General features: G+C 49.9%; 3 protein-coding genes across 3 annotated transcripts; 2 read left to right on the top strand and 1 right to left on the bottom strand.

Moving 5' to 3' along the window:
* Positions 1-255: 255 nt before the first annotated feature.
* RPS29 (ribosomal protein S29) lies at positions 256-852 on the bottom strand. Its single transcript, XM_071745056.1, has 3 exons — positions 691-852; positions 463-562; positions 256-376 (listed from the first exon to the last, which is right to left on the bottom strand). The coding sequence occupies exons 1-3, from the start codon at positions 750-752 to the stop codon at positions 368-370; spliced, it is 171 nt and encodes a 56-aa protein (XP_071601157.1). The 5' UTR covers positions 753-852; the 3' UTR covers positions 256-367.
* A 2,137-nt stretch (positions 853-2,989) lies between these two features.
* On the top strand, positions 2,990-17,627 carry LRR1 (leucine rich repeat protein 1). Its single transcript, XM_071745090.1, has 4 exons — positions 2,990-3,405; positions 3,483-3,581; positions 7,740-8,467; positions 12,719-17,627. The coding sequence occupies exons 1-4, from the start codon at positions 3,226-3,228 to the stop codon at positions 12,969-12,971; spliced, it is 1,260 nt and encodes a 419-aa protein (XP_071601191.1). The 5' UTR covers positions 2,990-3,225; the 3' UTR covers positions 12,972-17,627.
* Positions 17,628-18,331: 704 nt separating this feature from the next.
* Positions 18,332-20,305, top strand: MGAT2 (alpha-1,6-mannosyl-glycoprotein 2-beta-N-acetylglucosaminyltransferase). Its single transcript, XM_071745092.1, has one exon. The coding sequence runs from the start codon at positions 18,381-18,383 to the stop codon at positions 19,734-19,736; it is 1,356 nt and encodes a 451-aa protein (XP_071601193.1). The 5' UTR covers positions 18,332-18,380; the 3' UTR covers positions 19,737-20,305.
* Positions 20,306-20,643: the final 338 nt, after the last annotated feature.

The raw sequence follows: 20,643 nt of genomic DNA on the forward strand, positions 1-20,643 counted from the left end.
ACTGCAGAGCTCATCACTCATGAGTTCCAGCAGACATTTGCCCTGTCCAAAGGCAGCCACAGGCTCAGGATGCCATTATCCTGTTATCATTCATAGCCTTGCCCACCCTGAAGCCCTAGACCCCCCCCCTAAACAAGCAAGGAAGGCTTAGACACAACTTCTGAGATACAGCCCACCCCTCCAGAACAGCCATGGTGAGGGACCTGATGCCCTGGCACCCCTAAAACCTTTAGAAAAGGCAAATGCGCACATCAGTCGGGAAGGGAGAATATTTATTAAGTAGAGGTATGTCGAGGCGCTGTAGATTTGTTGGAGAGGCCCAGGGGAGCCCTGGGACCTGCTGGCGACAGCCTCATCCTCCCGGCGCTCAATCCAGCTACAAGAGAACGAGAAAAGCGAGAGAGGAGTCAGGGGGAACCGGCACACCCGCCCGTCCCGCACGGCTCTGGTGCTGGGGCTCACCTTGATGAATCCGATGTCCTTGGCGTACTGGCGGAAGCATTGCCGGCACATGTTCAGTCCGTACTTGCGAATGAGGCCGTGGCGGTTGGAGCACACGCGGCTGCGAAAGGGAGAAGAGAGCAAGGCCGGTCAGGGCGGGTAATGACGGCGAGAGGAGAGGAAGAGGAGGGGGGTGTGCCGCGATTTTAAAAACACATTTAGGGCGGCCCTATATCTCCTCATACTGACCAGGAACGCGAGCCCTGTCCGAATTTCCTGGGGTGGCTCCAGTAGAGCTGTTGGTGCCCCATCCTCCCTGCTGCGCGCCGAGCGGTGAGAGAGAGAAAGATGGCGGCGGGCGGCGGCCTTAACGCACCCTGGCGGCTCCCGCCATGCACCGCGGCACCCCCTCCCCTCCTGTACCCCCCCCACACACACAGACACCCCCATGGCCCCGCCCCTGCCCGTGACGTCACAGAGCGGTGTGAGGAGAAGAGGCGGCAGCGCGGGGTTGGCAGCGCCGGGCGCGGTGGCGCGCGCCTGTAGTCCCAGCTACTCGGGAGGCTGAGCCCGCCGGATCGCTTGAGCCCAGGAGTTCTGGGCTGCAGTGCGCTATGCCGAGCGGGCGTCCGCGCTAAGGCCGGCATCAATATGGTGAGCCACGGGGAGCCGAGGCACACCAGGTTGACTAAGGAGGGGTGAACCGGCCCAGGTCGGAGACGGAGCAGGTCAAAGCTCCCGTGCCGGTCAGTAGCGGGATCGCGCCTGTGAATAGCCACTGCAGCGTAGCCTGGGCAACACAGAGAGACGCGGGTTCTTTTTTCCTAAACAACACCCGCAAACAAACACACAGACACACGCACGCACCCCCTACACCCCCCAAAACGCTCACCCGCGCTGCTCAACACACCCGCACCCCTCACGCACCCCCGCTCGCTACCGCCTCCTGCTGGCCGACACCCACAGCAGCGGGGTCTGCGCATGCTCCGAGCTCCGCAGAGTTTTTTTTTTTTTTAAATTACCGTACAGAGCCTAAATCCCGTTTTTTGTTGTTGTTGTTGTTGTTGTGATTTATTTTTATTTTTATAAAAATGTCATCGTGGAAAACCCGAACCGAAAGGCACTGGAATGGGCTGCCCAAGGAGGGGGGGGATTCTCCATCCCTGGAGGTTTTGAAGAACAGACTGGATGTGGCACTCAGTGCCATGGGCTGGGAATCACCGGGAGACTGGATCAACGGTTGGACTTGAGGATCCCAGGGCTCCTTTCCAACCCGGCTAAAAGAAATAAAAAAAATAAAAAAAATAAAAAAAAGGAAAAGATTCATCGATTTCTATTTTTTTTCCCCTCCTGGCTCTGGTCAGTGCAGAGCAGGCTCCAGGCAAGGATCAGGGGAGGTGTGGGCAGCAGTGAGGACAGACACAGCCTCACCCATGTCCCCTCCCTGAGCAGCCCGGGCTGTGCACAGCGGGGTTGGCTTCACAGAATCATAAAATCGGTTTAGTTGGAAAAAAGCTTTAAGATTATCCAGTCCAACCCTCACCCCAGCACTGCCAAGGCCACCCCTGCCCCATGTCCCTCATCCCCACATCTCCAGGGCTCTGAAACCCCTCCAGGGATGATGGGGACTCCAGCCCTGCCCTGGGCAGCCTGGGACAGGCCCTGACAACCCTTTTGTGGAAAAAAATTATCTCAATATCCAATTTAAACCCCACCTGGCACAACTTGAGCCCTCTTATCCTCTCACTTTTTACTTGGGAGATCACTCGGCTTGCACCTTCAAGCCAGAAATTCTGTGAGATTCTGCAGTATTAGCCCAACTCCTACCACACCTGAGCCTAAAACAACTCTTCCCAGATGCTGAAATGTCACTATTAAATGGGAGATTCCCAACCCACCCTTCAGCTGTCCCATCCTCACCACGCTGGGGACAGGAGGTCATCACTGAGGTAATGCTCTGCCACTGGCAGTCTTTCTGCTGTCACTGCACTGGGCAGAACCTCAGCGGGAGCACCGGGACCTTTGCAAATAAACATGCAGAAGGATTTCTTGTAATGTATTACTCTGTTCCCCTCACTTTCCTCCATGTCTCCTCACATCCCCTGACCCCTCAGCTCCTTCATGTCCCCTCACACCCCCTGACCCCTTAGCTCCTCCGTGTCCCCTCAGACCCACTGTCCCCTCATCCCACTCTTGGGAAGATTCCAGTTGGACACATGAAGAAAATTTGTCACAGTGAGAACAATCAGCCACTGGAATAATCTGCTCAGGGAAGTGCTGGATTCCCCAACATTGGACACTTTTAACTCCGCTGGACAGACTTCTGGCCCATCTTGTCTAGACCGCCCTTTTACCAGGCAAGCTTGGACCTTTCCTTGAGGTCTCTTCCCAGCTGCTACTCCCTGATTCTGCCATTCTGTGTCCCCTCACACCCACCATCCCCTCAAATCTCTACCACCCTCCCCCGACCCTTCCCGCCGAGCCGATCCCTCCGCCTCCTCTGGGGAGCGCCGGCGCACAGCCCCGCCTTGAGGTCTCCCCGCTCGGGCTGCCCGTGGCTGCCGGTGCTCCCGGTTACCGCCTCCCTCCCTTCCCACCTTACGAGCCCTCCCGCCGGGGGGCTCCGCTTCCCCTGACCGGCGGCGGGCGGGCGGGCGGGCGGCGGGGGATGAGGCTGGGGAGCCCGGCATCGCGGCGGGCGCCCGTCCGCGGTAATGCTCGGGAGGCCCCGGGGCGGGGCCGCGCTGCTTTCCCGCCCCTGAGCGGGGCCGTTGGTCGGCGGGGATGCGGCTGCAGTGCGAGGTGGAGGTGGTCAGCCGGCTCCTGCCCACCTGCGGGCTGCGAGGCCGTGGCCGCGGGACCAGGGCGCTCCTCTCGCTCGGCCGCCCGCCCGGACGGGCTGAGGGCGGCGGGGTTTACCTCATGGTGTGCACGGCGCGGGACCGGGTCGGTGCTCGCTATAAGGTGGGGGACGGAGGGAAAAGCGGGAGCGGGGCTGGGTCCTTCCTTTCAGTTGTTTAAACCCTCGCTGTGCCCCGCAGGTGCAGGAGAACATCGAGCGGTTCTTCACCCGGTTCGTGGAGGAGGGCAAGGCCACCGTGCGCCTGCGGGAGCCCGCCGTGGACGTTTGCCTCAGCAAGGTGGGTGCGGGGGCCAAGACTGCCGAGCCCGGAGACCCAGGAGTCGGTCCTGGGGTGCCCTGGACCCGCTCGACACCGAGCGAGCGCCGTGTGGAGGCGGCGGGGTGGGTCGGGGAGTGGGCGGGAGGTACCGGGCTGGTCCCGGAGGGTCCAGGATGTCGGTTCGGGGGCTGGCCGGCCGGTACCATACAGCCTTGTTTGAGCTGCCACGGTTTTGCCATGGGAGATGTAAGCTTGAAGGAGCTCGGCTTTGTATATCCTGAACAAACTACAGCCAAAAGGGAGATGTAAGGCAGCTCACTCATTTTGTGCAAGGATTCCCCCTTCTTCTGCTCCCTATGGAGAAGCAGCAGGAGCAGAGTTAATTTCACCTGTAATTCTCTATCTTTTATTTGGAAAGCAGCAACTTTTTTCATCTCTCTGATACAATGTCCTGCTCTTCAGCCATGAGTTCCATCAAGCAGGTCGTGGCTTACAGGCTTGCTAACTAAAAACTGGAAAATGTTCATGTTTTGGTGGATAACCAGAGTGCCCACTGGTTTTCAATGCTGGAGACACACAGTATGGATCAGCAGCACAGGCACTATTTCACCTTCATGCTGAGCTGGTAGTAGAACTTGTTAATGTATTAATTTACAGTTTATGCAATATTTGGAAGATGAAGAGTGTTTTTAATAATACTAAACTCACCAAAAAAAAATCACATATTAATGTTTCAATGTTGTTGCAGTGGTATTTTCTGTTTCTATTCCCATAATCTTTTGTAGCCATGTAGAAGAGTAAAGCAGAACAGCTTTTCTAACACCTTGAAGTTAGGATATGTAAATAAAAGAAAATAATACTGATTTTTTTTATATTTAGAAAAGCATTTTGACTTTCTGTTGCAACAATAATTCTTAGGGCTGAAGGAGACCCTTCAGTCATTTCAGTGATGTCAGACTGAGCAGATGTTTGTCAGACTGAGCAGTTGTTATCAGGAGAAGTGAAGCTTACTCCTGAAGCAGAATGTTTTCTCAAAGGGCTTGTCCAAGGAGAAGTACACAGGGTGTGTTTATACTGCAGCTACAACAGGCACTGACAACAGTCATAGCAGAGTGGAGAAGAGCTTGGGGCAGGCTGCAAGGTCTGCTTGGGAAACAGGGTGAATGGCTCTGTCCTCAGGACAGTGACTTCTTGAAAAGAACACAAACAGGACCCAGCAAGAAAGAAAAAGTGCTTATTTTATTGGGAATAAGACTGAATGTAAGCTTGAATGTAGCTCTGGTAACCCAAGATTTTGCAGGATGATGGTGATCTGGAAATAGTGCAAGAGTGAAGTCTTTGGTGGTAAGGAAGGCAGCCTTAATTTGATGAAGATAGCAGGTCACTTTACAGGGTTAATTAAAAAAGAAGCAGTGTGTGTCCAAATCCAATTAAGTTTTTCTCCTCAGAAGCAAATGTGCTGTGTATCTTGCAAAACAAAAACTCCTGCATGTTGTGTTAAATCCAGACTAACTTCTTGTTCTACATTCTTTGAGTATTTCTGCTGGAGTGTGAGGAGTCAAAGTTTTACCTCAGAATAAAGGTGCAAAAGCAGGCCTGTTGTACGAGGAACTATGAGTGGTATAAAATGAGACAGGAAAAATCTGTGCCTTGGTGCTGCAAGATCTGATTTAGACCACTTTATGGGGCCTGTAAGGAACCTGGGACAGACATTGAGTCAGTGCAGGTAGTAATTTTAAGAACTATATTTCTTGTTTTCTGTGTGAGAAATTGGTTCTTGCTGTTGTTAGGCTGAAAAGAAAGTCTCAACCAAATCTAATAAAACAGGAGTTGGAACAATGACTGGAGTGGCTCTGAGGAGGCTACTCCCCATATTTTAGCATAAGGTTTGCCCTCATATGTTCAAGCTCCAAGAACAAATCCTCTAAATTCTTCCAAAGCTGTACTACATATTCCCTCTTCAATGTTCCATATCCAAAAACCCAACTTAGAGATGATTGATAATTTTTCCATAGTGCTTCTGCTGGCTTTTAATAATTTCATTACAAAAAGGCTTCTCAGCTCTCAGAAACTTTGCAGAAAAGAGATTTCCAGGTGTGACTGTGCCAACTCTGTGCTATTACTGTGCAACCCCCCCTGTCTCTGTACTCTGCTGGTGTTCAGCCACATCCAAAGTGAAGTGGAGAAACATCAGTCTGGAGCATTCAGCCCCGGAGTGAAAAATAATGAAGTCACTGTGGGTTTGGTTTTTTTCCCCCCCTTCAGTAAGCCTGTGCCTGCTGCATTGCATGCAAGGTCTGAAACTCATGTAATCTCTGATTGCCTTGTCATCATTCATTTAGCTCTGAAACAAGAGAGTTGTAAGGCATTAGCACAGATTAACCTCTCTTCCCCACATCTTTTCTCTGGTTGAGGCTTCAGACTGAAGGCAGAAAGTTATGTCCTGAGCACTTCCAACTTGTGCTTTGCTTTTTTTCTTAGGTGTGTCTTAGTGTTTTTCTCAGGATTTCTCAGCAACAAGGTTTACAGATGCTACATTTACCTTTACCAAGGTAATGTGGAGGAAATTTGTCTCAAGGTTTCAGAACACAAAATGCTCTTATTTTGTAGTAACATGAAGAGTGTAAACCTAATCTTAATGCCCTAGACCTTTTGGCTACAAGAAACAGGTACCTGTTGCATCACATGCTTTGAGATCAAAGAAATACTGCATGTAACTCAATTCTGATCTATACTTATTTCTTTTATTTGGTCTTTACAGATCTGGGAGGACTTTTTCTCCTTACTTTCGAATTTAGGTAGCTACTTACTAGCCTTGGAAATGTGACAAATCTGCCTCTAGTTAGAGGGAGTCCCAAAGCTAAAGGTTTTAGTTAGACTGGCTGAGATAATGAGCAGTCTGGTCTTGGTTAAAAAAAGGTTTTTGCTGTACAAGTTGAGGATATCCCATCAGGAGGTAAGAGATTAGTGGAGCATGGGATGGCTGAGGAGAGCAGTCCCTGGGTTAGTGATGCAGTCAAATGAATTTGACCTTCAGTCTCTTTATATCACATTCAGAAGTTGCCAAGGTCATCACTCTTGTGTTAGGTGCTTGTTACATAAAGTTGTTCTGGACACTCTAGAATTTGGTATAAACAACTACATTTAGGAGCAAAAATTGGTTTTTTGGGTGTAGGAATGGGTGTTAGGTGGGTGAGTTAGGGCTGGGAGCAGAGTGCAGGCCTCTTGACTGAGCCATGCCAAAACTCCACACTTGTTCTCTGCTGCAACCAGAAATGACTTCTACTTGTATGGTGCATCATGCTTTTGATTTTAGAATCCCCTCTATAGCTTCAGGGCTGTAGGTCGGCTTGGACAGAGACTTGCTGGGAAATTTAGCAGAGAAGCCTTTGGTCACCCTGTTATTGGTTAAATTGTATCACTACCACAAATGCGTGGCACCTCTCTTGAGCTTATTTAAACTACTGGTCACCTGATATCCATTGATTTGACTCCTTGTCCTTACTGCCATTATATTAGATCCCACCTAAAGCAAAATTGAACAACTGTTTGCAGAAGGACTGCAAATAAATCTCCTTTTGTTTGATGCTGGAAGAACCAGAGAGCTGTGTGTACAACCCGAAGCACCCACTTACCCTCCCTTGGAGCTTTCCAGCTTACTTTAGGTTAGATTTAACCTCAGATTCCCTTCTTTTCATTCCTCACAACTTTCAGAAACGATTGCTTCAACTTTTAGATTGCTTCTTTCCCCCTGTGTGTTTTTATAAACTGTCCCTCTTTGGTGTTGCAGCTTAGGAAGATCACAGTGCACCGGGCTTTTTTTTTTTTTTTGGCTTTTTTTTTCCTTTTTCTCTGTACTTTATTTCCAGTCGTGAATTCGGTGCTTTGTTCCTTTTTTGAGTAAAGCAAGGCAGTTTGTTTGATCTAGATTATTCAGAGGGGTCGTAACTTCTCATTGAAACCACATCCCATTTGTTCTTAAACAGAGTAAACAGCCCCAACAGCCCCATCACCCCGATGAGCTCCAGCTGTGTCCCTTTCCCATTTCACTGCCCTGCTGAGTTGCATCTCCTGATACACGTACAAAAATCGTTCAGAAAGTGTTTAGCACAAATGAGCAAAAGAATAATTAACTTTTAATGCCACATTTGTGTTTCCCCCCCCCAAACCCTTTAGGCAAATGCCAGCAATTTAAAGAATTTCCTCTCAGCCGTGAGACTGGCTCACCAAGGGACCGACGTAGGAGCTCTCCCGCTCTCAGCTTTGGTACCAGCAAAGACCTCAGAGGTTGAAAAACCAAAGACAAAAATGATCATAACGTCCAGAAGGGACTATCCTCTCACCAAAAACTTTCCTTACTCCCTGGAACACCTCCAGACCTCCTACTGCAAACTGGCTCGGATCGACACTCGTGTGCTTTGCCTGAAGAAACTTAGAAAACTGGACCTGAGTCACAATCACATCAAGCAGCTGCCGGCGACCATCGGTGACCTGGTCTGTCTTCAGGAGCTTAATTTGCACGACAATCACCTGGAGTCGTTCAGTGGGGCCCTCTGCAACTCCACCCTTCAGAAATCTCTCCAGTCCTTGGACCTCAGCCAGAACAAAATCAAAGCTCTTCCCATTCAGTTCTGCCAGCTTCGGGCACTGGTGAATTTAAAGCTGGATGACAACGAGATGATTAGGTTGCCATTCAAGATTGGCCAGTTAGATCATCTGCGCTTCCTCTCAGCAGCTCGAAACAAACTTCCTTTCTTGCCCAGTGATTTTAGGAAACTCTGCCTTGAGAGCTTGGATCTCTTTGGCAATCCTTTTGAACAGCCTAACCCCCTCGTCCCCAACATACAACTGAAAATACCTTTGACTTTATTGGAGCGTGCTGCCAGAGCAACTGTGAACTACAGGTAAGAGTAATGTGACAGGTACATATGCACCTTCTCTTCTGTCAAACCCCTCAGCTCTAAACTCTCCTGACTTGTTTTTTTGTTTTTTTCCTGTCAGTGGATGTTGCTCTTCACCTGTTAAATCATAAAGCTTTGAATTCCACTTGCAAAATCATCCCTTCACTGAACAGGAGAACAGTAAATATGTGGTTCAGAAGCATTTAAAGCAAGATGTAGATTGAAATGGTTTTTACCCACAAAATGGGGGCACCATGAGAGAGTATTCTTGCCCAGACCTGGGAAAAGATTTAAGTTCTGCAATTCAACAAGGGGAAGTGTAGAGTTTTGCATTTGGGGAAGAACAACACGATGTCCCAGTATAGGTTGGGGGCTGAGCTGCTGGAGAGCAGTGGAGGTGAAAGAGACCTGGGGGTCCTGGTAGACAAGAAGATGCCCATGAGCCAGCAATGTGCCCTTGTGGCCAAGAAGGCCAATGGCATCCTGGGGTGCATTAGAAAGGGGGTGGTTAGTAGGTCAAGAGAGGTTCTCCTCCCCCTCTATTCTGCATTGGTGAGGCCACACCTGGAGTATTGTGTCCAGTTCTGGGCCCCTCAGTTCAAGAAGGACAGGGAAGTGCTTGAAAGAGTCCAGTGCAGAGCTACTGAGATGATTAAGGGAGTGGAACATCTCCCTTATGAGGAAAGGCTGAGGGAGCTGGGTCTCTTTAGTTTGGAGAAAAGGAGACTGAGGGGTGACCTCATCAATGTTTTCAAATATGTAAGGGGTGAGTGTCAGGGAGATGGAGTTAGGCTTTTCTCAGTGGTGACCAGTGATAGGACAAGGGGTAATGGGTGTAAATTGGAGCATAGGAGGTTCAAGTTGAATATCAGAAAAAATTTTTTTACTGTAAGGGTGACAGAGCCCTGGAACAGGCTGCCCAGGGGGGTTGTGGAGTCTCCTTCACTGGAGACATTCAAAACCCACCTGGACACGTTCCTAGGGGATGTACTCTAGGGGGCCCTGCTCTGGCAGGGGGGGTTGGACTAGATGATCTTTCCAGGTCCCTTCCAACCCCTAGGAGGATTCTATGATTCTGGAATGAAGAGTTTGTGTTACAGTGAATTTTGTGGCACAGATGATATTTTGTGTTGGGCTCTGGCTTGGAAATTGCTTTCAGACATGGTTGCCCTTCATCTTGTGCTCACACTCAAGTCCCTATAAGCTGTCCCTTCCCGTGTGGGAATGGTGTGTTGGCAAAAGGCTGCCCTCTGCCCTGCAGCTCCTCTGCTTTAGACAGGACCTTACCCAAGCTGAGCAGTATTACAAAATACCACGAGGTGGCTTCTGAGAGGGTGAACCAGGTGGTGGAGTTGGGATTACATCCTGCAGGCTTCTCCTTGCCTCGGGTTTGCCTTGACCTGTTGGTTGCCTTTGTTGTTGGAGGTGTCTGAGACTGAGAAGCCCAGTTCTGAGGTAATTTTAAAATCTATCACTTCACCAAGTCATCCTCCCCCTTGCCAGGCTGCTTAGGATCAGTTTGGTCTCCTTCCCCCACACCTCTTACGTAGCACTGTCTGTGATCTGTGTGGTGTGAGCTGCTGCTACAAGGTGGAAAAGAGTAAGGGGAACAGAAAGAGGGTGAGAGACAGCTGGAAGTGCTCCTCATCTACATTCTGTGCTCATTCCTGCCTTGGGGGTGGGGAGTGCCCCATAAACCTGGGCTAATTGCTCAGAAGGCTGTGCTGAAGGTGTCCACAAGCATGCAGGGCACACCCTGGAAATGAGCTGAGCAACCAAATGTTCTGCTTCCAATCTTATCCACTTCTGACCTTGCTGATATTATTAGAGTAATTAAACTCCTTTCCCAGGTTCACAGAAATTGCAGTGTGTTTGATATAAATGCTACTAAGGCATGTTGTGGGCTTTTGTTTTGGCTTGGTTTTTTTCTAGGGTGTATAATCACTCAATACTGGTCAGATTTGGGGCTCAGTTACCTAAGGTTACCCCATCATTAATTCAGCCCCTGCCTCTCTTGAAAGAGTCCAGCACAGAGCTACTGAGATGATTAAGGGAGTGGAACATCTCCCTTATGAGGAAAGGCTGAGGGAGCTGGGTCTCTTTAGTTTGGAGAAAAGGAGACTGAGGGGTGACCTCATCAATGTTTTCAAATATGTAAGGGGTGAGTGTCAGGGAGATGGAGTTAGGCTTTTCTCAGTGGTGACCAGTGATAGGACAAGGGGTAATGGGTGTAAATTGGAGCATAGGAGGTTCAAGTTGAATATCAGAAAGAATTTTTTTACTGTAAGGGTGACAGAGCCCTGGAACAGGCTGCCCAGGGGGGTTGTGGAGTCTCCTTCACTGGAGACATTCAAAACCCACCTGGACACGTTCCTAGGGGATGTACTCTAGGGGGCCCTGCTCTGGCAGGGGGGGTTGGACTAGATGATCTTTTGAGATCCCTTCCAACCCCTAAGATTCTATGATTCTATGATCCTCTCCCTGCAGCAAGCTGTAGGGAAATGGCACCACACAGAACCAAAAAAAGGCAAGAGGGCAATGGAAACATTTCCCCTTGTCTGTGGGCCTGTGATGATTAGGAGGCAACACTGGTCAGAATGGTCCTGCTTTTCTTAAATGGAAAAAAAAAGTCTTAACAAGTGGGTTAAAGCTGTTGTCCAACATTCACTGGAGGTGAGAATTAAGAAAGAATGAGAAGCAGAAGCAGCAGTGGGCTGTAGAGACCTTGGGAAAGGAAGAAACCAGAAGGAGGGAAGATGTGAAAGCAAATGTTTGGAAATCAGTCTTCATAGTGGCATTCTGGACAAGCTCCAGAGCTGTGGTGATGCTTTTCCTGACACAGAAAAGGGTGTTCTGAAATTGTGGTGGTGAAAAAAAAACCACAGCCCATAGGAGTCTTAGCTATGTGAATGATGGTATGGAGGAAGAATTGGGAAGATGTAGGTGGAGTCAGGATGTGAGTCAGTGAAACCCATCCTGTGAGCCTTGGGTGACAGCTGGCCACTGGGTGCACACACTTTGAAGTTACCAGGACAAAACACTGCAGGGAAATCAGGTATTTTGTAAGCAAACCCCACACTCTGGTGTGAATTTATGAAGAAGCAATTCTCCTTCCTGTCTCTGGATGTCATTATTGACACGAAGGACAAAATGAGCACTGTATCAAGAGGACTTTAACTGCCTGCAGACTGCACTTTAGCAACTACATTTGTAAAACGTTCATTTTTATCTCCCATTTCCCCTTCACACTGTGTTTTTATGCTATAACTTCTTGTTACTTATGCTATTACTTCATGTTAGAGAGTGAGGAGTAAATTGGGAGTGCTTTGTCAGGCCAGGGTGTAATACAGTGACTTTCCTGGTTAATGTGAGGGAAAAGCAGCTCCCTGCCCAGTTGTCTCTCTATTCTTTGTCTCCTTTTTAATTTGGTTAATTCTCTAGTGCTGTGACACAGGCTGCTAGGATTGGTGTCACTACCTGGTTCTTCTCAGTGTCTTCTGGATTTCAGGTCCTTGGTACTTTACAGGAAGGACATGGACCTGAGGGAGTGGGTCCAGGGGAGGGCTGCAAAAATGGTCAGGGGGCTGGAACACCTCTGCTATGGAATCAGGCTGAGGGAATTGGGGGTGTTCAGCCTGGAGAAGAGGAGGAGGCTCCATGGAGACCTAACAGTGACCTTCCAGTATCTGAGGGGCTACAGGAAGGCTGGAGAGGGACTGTGTGCAAGGGCCTGGAGGGATAGGATGAGGGAAAATGGGTTTAAATTAGAGAAGAGCAGCTTTAGATTGGATGTGAGGAACAAGTTGTGTCCCATGAGGGCAGTGGCACAATGGCCCAGGGTGCCCAGGGAGGGGGTTGAGGTCTCATCCCTGGAGATATTCAAGGTGAGGCTTGAGGAGGCTCTGAGCAACCTGATCTAGGTGAGGGTGTCCCTGATACTGCAGGGGGGTTGGGCTGGGGGACCTGCAGAGGGTCCTGACAACCCCAATTATTCTCTGATTCTCCTTAGGGGTCAGTAATGTGTTTGTGTGTTTTTTAGTGACTGTTTCGGGAAGTAGTGTTCAATAAAGTCTAAATTAGCTACAGTTAATCACTTAACTAAGTTTAATTTTAAAAATCTGACTTTGCAAGTGGCAGAATTTGAGACTTACCTTGCCAAGGAAGTGTTTCTGCCCTCTGTGTGGTGTGATGCTGCGTTTGGGTGACACTGGTTAATCCTGTGGGGAGTTCACAGTTCCTGCTTTCGTCCAACAGAATCCCTTATGGTTGTCATCTCCTTCCTTCTCACCTGTGTGAAGATCTGGACGTGGCCAAAACGTGCCAGTGTGGAAGTGCCTGCCTGAGCAGCTTCATTCAGATCACAGTGACCATGAACCTCCACCACGTGGCTCACACCGTGGTCCTGGTGGATAACATGGGAGGGACAGAAGCACCCATCATCTCCTACTTCTGCTCTCTGGACTGCTATTCCCAGTTCCTGGATAGGTACCTGCAGAGTAATGGGTGACCATGAAGGGGTGCAAAAGCCCTGCCTGAAATTCTGCCCAGTGATGGAGGAGCATGAAATTGGTTTTTTTGTTACCCACTCGTGCTGTCCCAGGCCATTTGCTGCCCATGGCACACACCAGTCCTGCAGTGAGGGGCACAGTCAGCCTGATCCTGTGGCTTGACTGTTCCTTCTCCACTGGAATCTCTTTGGTTGGAATAAAAAGTGATGTTTAGCTCAGATGAACCTTCCTTAGAATGAATTTTGCTTTCTTTTTCCTGTTGGTGTGTTGGGAGTATCAGGACAGTTTCTTTTCTTCCTCCTGGTTAGGAGAAGGCAGCTGAGCATGTGTCAAACAACTCACACACCTGAGGCTCTGAACTCTGCCTGCAGAAGGTGACTGTGTTGACTTGACCACTGGATTGGACTCTTCCCAACTTTACTGCAGAGCAGCTTGGTGTAGGATGTCAGGAGAAGGAATCCCAGTGTGAGCAGTTCAGAACTGGTCACCTCATTTTCCAGGTGCTTTTTGAAAAAAAAAAAAAAAAAAAAATGCTCATTTACAGCATTCTCACTTCAAGCAGGGACCAGCACTGCTGGGTTTTTTTTTACCAGAGCAAATGTTTTTGGTTTTATCTCTTTGTTATATAAGAAATGTCTTTTTCTAAGTATGTGACCTAAGCTTTGTTTCTTAACTCTCACATTTTAAAGATTCTGTGTCAAATTATTAAATTTTGAACCCCCTTCCATGTACACCTGAATTGTGTTTTCTCTAACAGGTTTTCCACCCAGTGTCTCCTAGGAATTAGCTCCTGGCTTTTTCCCCTGGGGAACATAGTGCAGCCCTGGAGTAACCTCACCCTCATTCCATGTCTTGTCAGCTGGCCCATGGCTGAGGTATCCAAGCAGCACAGAACAGGAGTCCCTTGAGCAGATTTTGGGCATCCCTTGTCCTGCAGTGTGAGGTGGCTTGGAGGGACCATGTTACAGTGTTGAAGCAGTACAGGTTGCCCAGCAGTGAATCTCATCTTTTTAGGAAAAATACACCACTGTGGTCATTATGTGTAGTTTCAGTGGGGAAATGAGACATTGGTAGTTATGAGTGCAGAACTGCTCCAGACTGGGCTTCAGGTGACAGCTGGATGGGATGTGCAGCCTGCAGGGTGGCAGCAGGCTTTGGAAGAAGCTGCTGGCTTGCAGGTAGCACTTAACATCTCCTGTGTGAGCACAAACTTCTTTCATGTTTTGAAAATCATCAGTTTCAAACTCTTTGCTAAGATGAGAGATTCACAGCAAAAATAAATATTGAAGCTCGCCTACTGAAGAGCTCTTTGCTTTGACAAGGCCAGGAGATGCATCCTCCTCAGGAAGAGGAACCTTTATTCCAGAAATATTCTGTGTCATTGAACCTTTCTGCCAACATCAAAGTAACTTGACTGTGTTCTCTTCATACAGTGCTTGTAAAACAGTAATTTTTAAGCAACCACAGGAAGATTGGGATGAATCACTCCTTCTATCTTGCTCTTCAACTACAGAAAACCTGTGAGGAGAGAGAAAGCTGAAGTGTGCCTGTTTACCTCAACACTCATCTTTGGAAACTGCTGCAGAGCCAGCCCTGGGAGGTTTTAAATAGTCATATGTTAATGCTGTTGTAAAGGGAGAGAGAGATCTCCTCCTGATTGCAGCAGCCTGCAGATTACTCATTTGGAAAAATACCTTTGAGGTGGAGTGCATGATTAAGAGGAGGGAAGTAGAGCAGACAGAGAAATTCGGCCTCCTGTGAGACTCCTGGAGAATTTTGGATGCAGATGTGTGGGTGTCTGTGCAGTGGCCAGGAGCCTCCTGGAGAGGGGAGGAGGAGGAGGAGGAGGAGGAGGCAGCACCTGCCTGGCCCTGGGCAGTAGTGGGGGGTGGGTGTGCTTGGGCAGTGCTGTGGGAAATCCTGTGTGGGGAGGAGGGAGCAGCTGTGGGGGGAAGGCCAAGGGAGTGCAGGCTCTCAGCATGAAAAAAGGCAGGCTGCAAACTGGGAAAGGCCTGTTGGTATGGGAATGTTTTGGAATGGGAATGCTGGTATGGGAATGTTTTGGAATGGGAATGCTGGCATGGGAATGTTTTGCTGTCAGCTCTGCACTTGCTGTTTTGTTTTGGGTTTTTATTTAGATCCCCTGTGTGCGTACCCCAGGGTGCCACTATCTCTGAAGTGACTGTGATGCTCCAAACTGAGCTGGCTTCCTGCAATTCCCTGAAATTACAGCAGCTGGTGCAGCATGGAGCAGGAGGAGGAGGAGGAGGGTGGCAGGGTTCTGAAGCAATGGACTGCAGAGGTTCTCCCCCAGCCACGCTGTGTTGTACCAGAGCATCTTCCACCCACCCAGTGACCTGCTCGGCGTGGTGAGATCTCTCTCACCATCCATCTCCACAGAGGTCAAACGTGCTTTCTAAGTTCCCTGCTTTCCCACCTTCTGACAACGAGTGAAGAAAAGGGAAGTCTTGTGCAGCCAAGCAGAAGGGTCTACAACATCCCCAAAGTTCCCTTGAGAAGCCGTCCCAGCCAACTTCGCTTTCTCTGCACCTTGCAGTCCCTGTGCAGGAGCTCTCCCCGTGCTGCACAGCGTTTGTCTCAGCAGGGTGAAGTTCTCTGACTGCAGCTTCAGCCCAGAGACAGGCAGTGAGGTGCCTGATGAGGTGGTTTGGGTTTGGGTTCCTCCACCTGCAGAGGGCTGAGCAGCCAGGACAGTGACCACGGCCCTGCTGGGGTGGCTGCTGCAGAGCTCCCTGCCCGCCCAGCCAGCGCCGCTGCTGTCAGCCAGCCAGGAGAGGGGAAAGGAGCCAAGAGCCAAAGCTGTCCTTCAGAGTTAGGGAAAGCCACGGCAGAAACCATTCCTTCCAGGAGTCTCTTCTCCAGCAGTTTGCCCATCAGCAACTGGATAGGGTGTCTGTCACATCTCCAGCTCACAGCTCATGGTGGTGCTGGACTCACAGCGTTTCTGTTTGAGGCTGCAAGAGCAGGAGGGTGCATGGCCCAACTGCTGTGTCCAGAGCTTCTCACAGAATCATTTGGGTTGGAAAGGAGCTCTGGGATCCTCAAGTCCAACCCTTGATCCACTCCCCCCTTGGTTCCCAGCCCATGGCACTGAGTGCCACATTCAGTCTCTTCTTCAAAACCTCCAGGGATGGAGAATCCCCTCCCTGGGCAGCCCATTCCAATGGCTGATCACCCTCTCTGCAAAGAATTTCTTCCCAGTACCCAACCTTCACAGAGAAGAACCTACACCTCACTGATGGTGCCCCTGGAGACCTCTGTAGGGCCATTTATGTGGTGTTTCTCACTTTGTAGTAGTGTGGTATGATCAAACCAAACTGATTTTGTAGTAGCATCCAGACCCTCTCCTAAGGAGCACTCTTGTCGTGCCTTGCTTGAAACTCGTGTAGAATAGAATTGGAATGAAATAGCACAGCACAGCCCAGACTGGTTTGGGTTGGGAGGGACCTTAAAGCTCCTCCATTGCCACCCCCTGCCATGGGCAGGGACACCTCCCACCAGCCCAGGTTGCTCCAAGCCCCATCCAACCTGGGCTGAGACACTGCCAGGGATGGGGCAGCCACAGCTTCTCTGGGAAACCTGGCACAGGGGCTCAGCACCCTCACAACAAACTATTTCATCCCCATGTCCAACCTAACTCTCCTCTCTCCAAGTTTTAAACCATTTCCCCTTCTCCTCTCACTACACACCCCTGGTAGTGTGTAGTTTATTTGCAGCTAGGTGATGAAGTTTGCTGAGTTATGCAAAGCTCCTGTGCTGTGGTGAGCAAAGGTCAGGCTGTGAAACTGGCATCAAAACACATCCTGAACAGGACCGTGGTTTCCCTCCCTTCTGTTCATGCTCTGCCTGAGAAGTTTGGTGTTTGCCTTGCTCAGGCTTTAGTCCGGTGGCATTAAACCAAACCCACGGCTCTTCCCTGGGACTGGTGTATGGAAAGCTTTGAAATGCACCTGAAACCTGTACTTAGCTCACTTGGGGGGAAAAATACCCCAAAAGCTTAGGTGGCAGATCTCAGTGAGACACCCCTGAACACCACGGCAGAAATGGAAATGGTGTCACCATGTTTACCCAGGGTAAAAAAATAACCAGCCCCCAAAGTTCCATCAGAAGGAGGTGGCAGCAGCCTCCTGGAAACTGCAGTTTCGTGCTGGAAGGGATGAGGTGCAACACCTTGGAAATGGGGGAACACCCAGGGTGAGGGTGCCCCTGAAACACGGGGCTGCTGGTCAGGAACTCCTGGGTTTAGATTTGGTGTCTATATTGTAGTTTATTCTTCTAATCCTGGAGTGGTTGTTGTTTTCTATTATTGTGATTCTGGAATTAAGGATCAGATTGTAATGGCAGAATTATTTTGTGTTATTCCTGTAATTCTAGAATCATTCTATCAACTGTAGAGTGATTTTATAGTTTATTTTTCTTGCAGTTCTGGAATGACTTTCTTGTGTTCTCACAATCCTAAAATGAAATTTTCACTCCTAGAATGACATTAGTATGTATTATTCTTGCCAAATCCAGAATGTTATTCTTGCAAATCTAGTATTATTTTTCTCATTTTATTGTTGCAATCCTGGGGTTATTTTCTCATTTATATCATCTTTCAAATCTAGAATAAAATTCTTTGGGCAACTATGGAATTGATGTCTCCTTGCAGTCCTAAATTAATTTCTGATTCTTGACATTCTCAAATTTCTGCTATTTGCAACTCTAGAATTATTTATTCAATTCTGGGATGCCTTTGCTTTATTCCTGCAATCCCAGACTCATTTTCTTCTATTCTTACCATTCCAGGCCAACTTTCTTATGTCTTATTATCCTGCAAATCCAGAATTATTTTATCATACCTTACTCTTGCACACCTAGGGTGGCTTCCTTACAACCCCAGAGCGATTTCACCTTACTTTCCCCCAAACCCTCCATCATTTTTCTCCTGACACCCCAATTATTTCCTTGCAGTTCACACTTTCACTTTATTTTCCCCAAATCCACGACGACTTTCTCCTGACACCAGGACGTTTCCCTCACCCTCGAGGGCTCCATTCCGACAGCCCCCAACTCCCTTTCACACCCCGTCCCTTTTACCTAATTACCAACCCTCTCTAATCACCACTAATTAACCACAAATCACCTCAGCGAAACCCCCGCCCGCCTCCCCGCCTGAGGTGATGGCGGACGAGCGCTTAAGCCCCGCCCACCCCCCCTCAGCCACCCCGCCCCTGACAGGCGGAAGCGCGTTTGAGTGACACCCGCTTCCACCAATAGGAACGCGGCGTGCTCCTCCGCACCGCCCTATGGCGTGCGGCGACGTGTGCGCGCGGGGCGGCGGCGGCGGCGGCGGCGGGAGGAGGGCGGGCGGGAGGGGATCGGCGGCCGCCGCCGCCGGGTGAAGGATGCGGCTGCGGATCTACAAGCGGAAAGTGTTGCTGTTAGCGCTGGGGCTGGCGGTGTGCGCCCTGGCGCTGTGGGGAACCGGCGGCGGAAGCAGCGGGAGGAGGAGACAGCAGCAGCAGCAGCAGCAGCAACAGCAGCAGCAGCAGCGGGGCGGTACCGGTACCACCGGGGAACCGTCTCGGGTGAGCGATCCGCCGCCTCCGCCTCGCCGCTCGGTTGTTAACGCTTCGGTTGTGTCAGCCGCGCCGCTGGAGTTGACCGAGAACGGGACGTTGAGTTACCGCTCGCTGGTTTACCGGCTGAACTTTGACCAGCCGGTGCGGAACGCCGGGCGCTTCCCGCTGCGCTCCTCCCCCGACGTGGTGCTGGTGGTGCAGGTGCACGATCGTGCCGAGCACCTGAGGTTACTGCTGGAGTCCCTACGGCGAGCGGCGGGAGTGGAGAACGTGCTGCTGGTCCTGAGCCACGACCTCTGGGCCGAGGAGCTCAACCGGCTGGCGGCACGGGTGGATTTCTGCCCCGTCCTCCAGGTTTTCTTCCCCTTCAGCATCCAGCTCTACCCCCGCGAGTTCCCCGGCCACGACCCCCGCGACTGCCCCCGCGACGTGGGCAAAGCGGCCGCCCTGCGCCTGGGCTGCATCAACGCCGAATATCCCGACTCCTTCGGGCACTACCGCGAAGCTCGCTTCTCCCAGACCAAACACCACTGGTGGTGGAAGCTGCATTTCGTCTGGGAGAGGGTGCGGGCGCTGCGGGACCACGCGGGGCCCGTCCTTTTCTTGGAGGAGGACCACTACCTGGCGCCCGACTTCTACCACGTCCTCAAAAAGCTCTGGGCCCTGCGGGAACGGGAGTGCCCCGAGTGCCAAATCATCTCCCTGGGCACCTACAGCCCCGTCCGCGGTGGCTTCGCCGGCCGAGCCGACAAGGTGGAGATGAAGACATGGAAGTCCACGGAGCACAACATGGGCATGGCCTTCGGCAGAGACACCTACCAGAAGCTCATCGAGTGCACGGACGCCTTCTGCACCTACGATGATTACAACTGGGACTGGACTCTGCAGCACTTGACTGTCTCTTGTCTTCCAAAGTTCTGGAAAGTGCTGGTTCCCGAAATCCCCCGGATTTTTCACACGGGGGACTGTGGCATGCACCACAAGAAATCCTGCAGACCCTCCACCCAGAGTGCCAAAATCGACTCTCTCTTGAACAGCAACCAACAGTACCTGTTTCCCGAAATGATGAGTGTCAGTAAAAGGTACTCCATGGCACCCCTGTCCCCTCATGTGAAAAACGGAGGGTGGGGAGACATTAGGGACCACGAACTCTGTAAGAGTTACCGCCGACTTCAGTGAGGATCCTTCTCGCAGCCTTGTTCTTTTTTTTGAGTTGTTCCATACTGTCTTTTACAGGCACAGACGTGTATTAAAAAAAAAAAAAAAAAATGCATTTATGAGTTGGTTTCTGCTTTAATATGAATAAACACTCATGTACAAGGTGTCCCAAAATAGTAATCTTTCATGTTGGGCAACCACGGGCTGGAAAATGGGTCACTTGATGCTGCTGGGTCGTTCGGAGCAGCCTCAGAGCCCCTAAGTAAAAAGTAACCATTGCTGTTGTTGCTGGGAGGAAAAAACTTGTGTTTAATTGAATCTTTTCTGGTGTGGGGTTGTGGTGCCCGTGGTGTTGTGTTGGGGGTGGCAAGGAGCAGGGGGAACCAAACCCTCCCCAGCCCCTCCAGTACCTGGGGTCACCTCATGCCTGATACCTGCATCCTGGTTTTGGTTGCTCTGTGTTGATGAATATATGAAGGAGTTTAAAAAAAAATAAAAGTAATAATTCATTGTTTTTACTACCATGTAGATAAATATACTTTTGGGTTTTTTTTTTAGTTCTGCCGAAATAAAATTCAGTTGTTTTGTAATACCATAGTTGTTGTTCATTTTCACAAAAAAAACAAAAAGTCATTTAGAAAGTCAGGACCGGGGGATGGTGGGGGGTGTCTGTTCCAAAGGGCTGAGCACATTGCCACCACCCCTTCTAAGAGGGTGCATTTAACTTTGTTACATTTTTAGTGATCCTCACTAATTGAGGCAGAGCAACAAACCTGTGGCTTGACACCTCTTTTGTTTGGCTCCAAAAAAAAAAAAAAAAAAAAAGTTCACTTTCAAATTAGTCATCTGTGTAAAGCAACCACTGAAAAATAGTGCTGTGTAATGGAAACATGGAGTGGAGCTGAAAGCCACGAAGGGAGCAAGCAGA

The sequence above is a fragment of the Heliangelus exortis genome, chromosome 5 (assembly GCF_036169615.1).
Source record: "Heliangelus exortis chromosome 5, bHelExo1.hap1, whole genome shotgun sequence".
NCBI lineage: Eukaryota > Metazoa > Chordata > Aves > Apodiformes > Trochilidae > Heliangelus > Heliangelus exortis.

Excerpts from the sequence above, each read along its gene's own strand:
- MGAT2 (XM_071745092.1), top strand. The coding sequence starts at position 18,381 with ATGCGGCTGCGGATCTACAAGCGGAAAGTGTTGCTGTTAGCGCTGGGG.
- LRR1 (XM_071745090.1), top strand. The coding sequence starts at position 3,226 with ATGCGGCTGCAGTGCGAGGTGGAGGTGGTCAGCCGGCTCCTGCCCACC. Across the intron at positions 3,406-3,482 it reads GGGTCGGTGCTCGCTATAAG|GTGCAGGAGAACATCGAGCG; the intron begins GTGGGGGACGGA and ends TGTGCCCCGCAG. Across the intron at positions 8,468-12,718 it reads AGAGCAACTGTGAACTACAG|AATCCCTTATGGTTGTCATC; the intron begins GTAAGAGTAATG and ends TTCGTCCAACAG.
- RPS29 (XM_071745056.1), bottom strand. The coding sequence starts at position 752 with ATGGGGCACCAACAGCTCTACTGGAGCCACCCCAGGAAATTCGGACAG. Across the intron at positions 563-690 it reads GGACAGGGCTCGCGTTCCTG|CCGCGTGTGCTCCAACCGCC; the intron begins GTCAGTATGAGG and ends TCCCTTTCGCAG.